Source organism: Puntigrus tetrazona, chromosome 24 (assembly GCF_018831695.1).
Source record: "Puntigrus tetrazona isolate hp1 chromosome 24, ASM1883169v1, whole genome shotgun sequence".
NCBI classification, from domain to species: Eukaryota; Metazoa; Chordata; class Actinopteri; order Cypriniformes; family Cyprinidae; genus Puntigrus; species Puntigrus tetrazona.
Genome location: NC_056722.1, coordinates 50,940 through 55,729, shown reverse-complemented (window position 1 = coordinate 55,729; position 4,790 = coordinate 50,940). Strand labels below are relative to the sequence as shown.

Here is a 4,790-nt window from a genome sequence, read left to right as displayed (position 1 = left end):
TGCGATCTAGTAAAACGTGCCAATCATCTGTCTCCGCTATTTGAAGCTCCTCCTTTTCAACTCGCTGCAATCTTCTTTCCAAACTTTCCACTTCCTGTAATCCAAACCTCAGCTCTTCCACCTCTACTAGCTTTTGCTTGATAGCATCCACCTCTTCTAATCTCTGTTCCATGATTTCCAGTGTTTCAAAAGTGTCCTCAGATCCCAGTCTTTTGTTTTTAGTGACTATTACACGTCTTTCCACCATCTCCACTCTCTCTATCTTTTTGTCTACATCTTCTTGTGACTCTACCAAAGAGCTGAACTCCTGTGTCCACTCTTTAGTGACTACTGCCCTTTGTATTCTTTCTCCATTGACTTCTAGCACTTCTTCCTTTAGTGTCTCCTTTAGAGGCTTCATGATTTCCTGTTTTAACTCAAAATCTTTCTCAATAACGTCAGACCCCTCCTGGATGACCTGAATTTTATATGATTGCTTTATCACAAGCTCATCTGTGAGTCTCTCCTCTGAACCCNCCTTTAGTGTCTCCTTTAGAGGCTTCATGATTTCCTGTTTTAACTCAAAATCTTTCTCAATAATGTCAGACCCCTCCTGGATGACCTGAATTTTATATGATTGCTTTATCACAAGCTCATCTGTGAGTCTCTCCTCTGAACCCTCCACAACTTCCACATCTTCTCTCTGTTCTTCAGTCTGAAGGGGCTGCTGGGCACCCAACAGTAAAACTGCAACAAAATGAACCGAAATGAACAATCACATCTCTTTCCTTGAGGGAATGTCAAGTTTTAATGGAAACTAAAATATTTATCTATGCACATCGGTCCCGTGGGACTTGGACATTTCTTCAGGAAAGTTTTGGAAAATGTTAACCCAGCTTGCCCTTATATCCTTATGTCAACAAATTTACCAGTGGTGGCTTTCTATAATGTACACAGTGGACTTTTGGTAGTGTTAAAAAGACTTACATGGGGTGCCGTCAAGAAGGACACACCAGTCATCGGGTTGATGCTTCCACTCTGGCATCTTCTCACTTTCTAGCATGACATCATCTGTACAGGATGTTTACAGTCCATTTTAATATATATATATGTTTTTATTTTTTCAAAAATAAAAAGAAGTCAAAAGACAAGACCAGAACCAAAAATTATATGAAAATGAAAATGACTGTGTATACGTTCGAACACATTAATTATTAAGGTCAAATTATAGCATGCTTGACATGGCAAGCGCAAAAATTGACTATACTCTGCTCATAAAATGACAAATATTTAAAAGGCGGTCATTTTTTTTCACTTAGATTATTGCTTTCATTATTTAATTGCTATTTTAATTATTTTAATGTGCCTCACCTGATGTAGAAATGCGCCATTTATCTGGACCATAGACCTGAAACCAGTCATCAAACTCTGTTCGAACTGGTTGTTTTAAAACATCAAGAAGTTCTTCATTTCCTGAAAACAGATATATACATTTTTATAATGTCCAGCTAAAACAACTACTTGCACTTAGTTAATCAGATAGACGGATAGATGCCTTTTCTCTCGTTGATAAAGCGTGTGAATCGTGGAGGAGCTCGGGTGATGTTGTTGCTGGCTTCCAGACACTCAGACTGAGTGCGTCCATGGTAACGGAACCTCGAACCCAAAGTCAGGAGCCTTTTTGTTTTCGCGTCTTGTAGTCTATTTCTGAGAAACACATTCAGAGGTACAGAAGAACTTACCAAAGACGTTCAATAAGCGTGTTTTACTACTATTTGCATATATTTGAGCGCCCCCTTGTGTTTCTAATCGTCATATGGATACAAAAAATGAAAACGCTGCACCCCGTTGAGGCTTGTTTTATTATACGCATACATGGATTTACCTGAAGAAACTATGATGTTCCACACAGCATTTCCACAGTTGTTTGCAGGTTCGGTAGCTGGTCAAACTGAAGCTGATGGTACCTTCAATCTCGTCCTCCTAAATCAGGTCATGTGGAAAAAATGTAACCCATATAAACCTGACTTACCTTTTAAATTTGGTGTAGTGAGTTTGTCAAGAAGAAATGCGTAACCCAACACTGATATATGTAGAAAATAAAGAAACTGCTTATGGGGAATAAAATGAATGTGTGCGAATACCTCAGAAGGACGCATCTTCAGGAGAAAGGTGCTGCGTTTGTGGGAGATTTTAAGAACTCTGGGCCAGAGGAAAATGTTTGTTTTAATCTCGTCCTCATATACCATAAGTCCTTCAGAGCAAACACCGAGCAGCACGTCTGCACCATTGACATCCTACGAATATATCAAACATTGTATTAAAGACGTACACCAAAAAATAAAAAAATCTGTCATCATTTATTTACCCAAAACAACATGGGACCCCGCTGACTTTCATTACATTGACAAAAACACTAAATGTATTTTCTCTTCCGCAGAAGACAGAAAGTTGTATAGAAAAAGAACCTAATGTTGTTTTGGATCCCATTGGCTTAATAATTGGCTTGAATAAAACATTTGTTTAAACATCTTCTTTTCTATACAGTTATATGGGCTAAAAATGACATAATGGTGAACAAATGATGCAAATGAAGTTTTCATTTTTGAGATGATCTACTACTTTGAGATAGAATTACTTTGGCAGGATGCAGGTCTTCTCCATACATCGGAAGCCCCATGGCGTTCTCAAGGAAAAGCATGTCTGCCTGGGCAGGACTCATGAATCTGTGTAACAAAAGAAATTATATAAATGTGTGTAGTAGCGTATATATTAGAAGGCATATCTGAGTTTGATTGTTGGTATTGCATGCCTGTATGTAGAATGCAGCTCCATTATTCTCTTCTCCAGCTCTTCACTCTGATTGGGTGCAAGAACAATTTCACTGACGTAGTTGTTCTGATGGAGATTTGGATCATAATCGCCAAGTGTTGACTGAACTGTGTATGAACCCAACAGAGCCAGGATGTCTGATGGACAGGACAGTCGACCAATCAGAATATCTTTCCTCAGCTGAAGACACAGGAGATATCTGGGAGAATTACGCAGAACAGTGTGTTCAGTCAACACAGATACAAAAGCATTCTCAAACAGCCAAGAACAAAAACAAAAGTGTGAGGAAACGTTAAAAAATGGCGTAAATGAGAGACATTTCCGTGTTGTATCTGGATGGTTTGTGTCTTATTGTAGATACCTTGTAATGTCTTCAGCTAGAATGGAGGGATCAGGGGGGTAAAACTTGATGTTGAAAAAGAATTCAGTTTCTGGACCTGCAACCAACAAAAAGTGAACAGATGAAGAGATCAGAACGCAAGAATTTCTACAGACCGTTAATAAATATGTAAAAAATTGCACTGTGTACTTTTGATCTGTTTTCGGATCTCTTTAGCACAGTCCAGCCATACCTGAATCAATCAACACAGAATTATAACACTTAATAATAATAAAAATACGTTTTATTTATCAAATATCGAAACCTGATAAAATAATAATAATACCCTGGTAGTAGGAGATTCCCACATGACCAGACCATAATAATCCTTCTCCAACAGGTTAAGGTGTTCACAAACTTTGTTGAAGAGATCCTGTCCCAGGGCATTTCTCTGTGAAAGAAATGTTTTAATGTCAATATCAATTTTTGTCATTTCTTTTAAACTTTACAGTAAAAATATGATTTATCTGAGTAAGTTAAAACGGTTTGTCAGGCAATATTTGTTATTTTTAGGTTTCCTCTAAGCATTAATCTCATTCATTTTAATAGATTTATTATATTAGGATATATTATTATAATATCATTCCACAGGGAGGTCTTTGTTCACGTACCTCCAGTTCCCACACAAAGTAGGTATCATCCAGGAAATTCACTCTGCACTGCAACATGTCTCAAACTTTCTCTTCTATTTATTCCTCCGGCTTTGGAATTCAGTCGGTATCGTCCTTTTCTCCACAGATAGCAGGGAATAAGCTACAAAGGTTCAGTCCTCTTCAGGACGGCGCTTTAGTTCACATTCCTCTAACTGCGATTCTATACTGCAACAGCACACGTCTGTATGAGGCATCATAAGAGGCCCTGCCCTCCTGCACCGTCCCGTTTTGTGATAGTGCTAGGAGTGTTTTAGAAAGATATGACCCCCTCATATCCCATAAATACACGCACATGGCTGTTTACAGTTATGAGTGAGTGGTCAGTCATCACACGATGAAAACAAAAGTATTTGTCCATCATAACTGGAGAAAGAGCAGGCAGGGAGGAAACACTTGAGTATAAATGGATTATTTAATGTAATGTTACCCGCTCTTTTTGACTGAGATAAACTGATAAGAATGGGTGGGGTCCTCACGCAACATATTTTGACAAAATATGTGCGCGGCTGCTTTTTACATGCCATATGATATGCAGGACTTGAAGTCCCCTTTTAAATAATCCTCGGGTTATTAAGGCCTATATAATGCTGCGGCTTATAAAAAAAAAATGTTTTATTACAGTATGTTAATTTTTTTTTTAAATGTCTTGTGAGAAATATGGGAGATTCCTTGTCACTTACATTGCATGTAAAAATCAACAATCACAAGGGTCAATTTTTGCTAAATTGAGATATTTACATAATTTGAAAGCTGAATAAATAAGTTTGTATATGGTTTGTTAGGATAGGATAATATTATGATGATGTTAGGATAGGATAATATTTGGTCGAGATCTGGAATCTGCAATCTGAGGGTGCAAAAAAATCTAAATATTGAGAAAATCGCCTTTAAAAATGTCCAATAAAGTTATTAGCAATGCACATTACTAATGAAAAATTACAGTGTGA

The 4,790-nt window shown here is 37.5% G+C and overlaps 1 protein-coding gene across 1 annotated transcript in view; it reads right to left on the bottom strand.

Annotated features, from left to right (window-relative positions):
- The window catches only part of LOC122330156 (band 4.1-like protein 5), a 5,382-nt gene extending 1,304 nt beyond the window's left edge, over nucleotides 1–4,078 (bottom strand). The window contains exons 1-13 of the mRNA XM_043227017.1: nucleotides 3,802–4,078; nucleotides 3,477–3,581; nucleotides 3,341–3,383; nucleotides 3,173–3,248; nucleotides 2,792–3,010; nucleotides 2,618–2,705; nucleotides 2,124–2,276; nucleotides 1,865–1,962; nucleotides 1,535–1,686; nucleotides 1,351–1,452; nucleotides 967–1,050; nucleotides 669–726; nucleotides 1–515 (exon numbers count right to left, since the gene is read on the bottom strand). The exon at nucleotides 1–515 is cut by the window's left edge and continues 174 nt beyond it. Of these exons, the coding sequence (XP_043082952.1) occupies nucleotides 1–515; nucleotides 669–726; nucleotides 967–1,050; nucleotides 1,351–1,452; nucleotides 1,535–1,686; nucleotides 1,865–1,962; nucleotides 2,124–2,276; nucleotides 2,618–2,705; nucleotides 2,792–3,010; nucleotides 3,173–3,248; nucleotides 3,341–3,383; nucleotides 3,477–3,581; nucleotides 3,802–3,858 (1,750 nt within the window). The 5' untranslated portion in view covers nucleotides 3,859–4,078. The remainder of the gene's footprint in view (nucleotides 516–668; nucleotides 727–966; nucleotides 1,051–1,350; nucleotides 1,453–1,534; nucleotides 1,687–1,864; nucleotides 1,963–2,123; nucleotides 2,277–2,617; nucleotides 2,706–2,791; nucleotides 3,011–3,172; nucleotides 3,249–3,340; nucleotides 3,384–3,476; nucleotides 3,582–3,801) is intronic.
- Nucleotides 4,079–4,790: the final 712 nt, after the last annotated feature.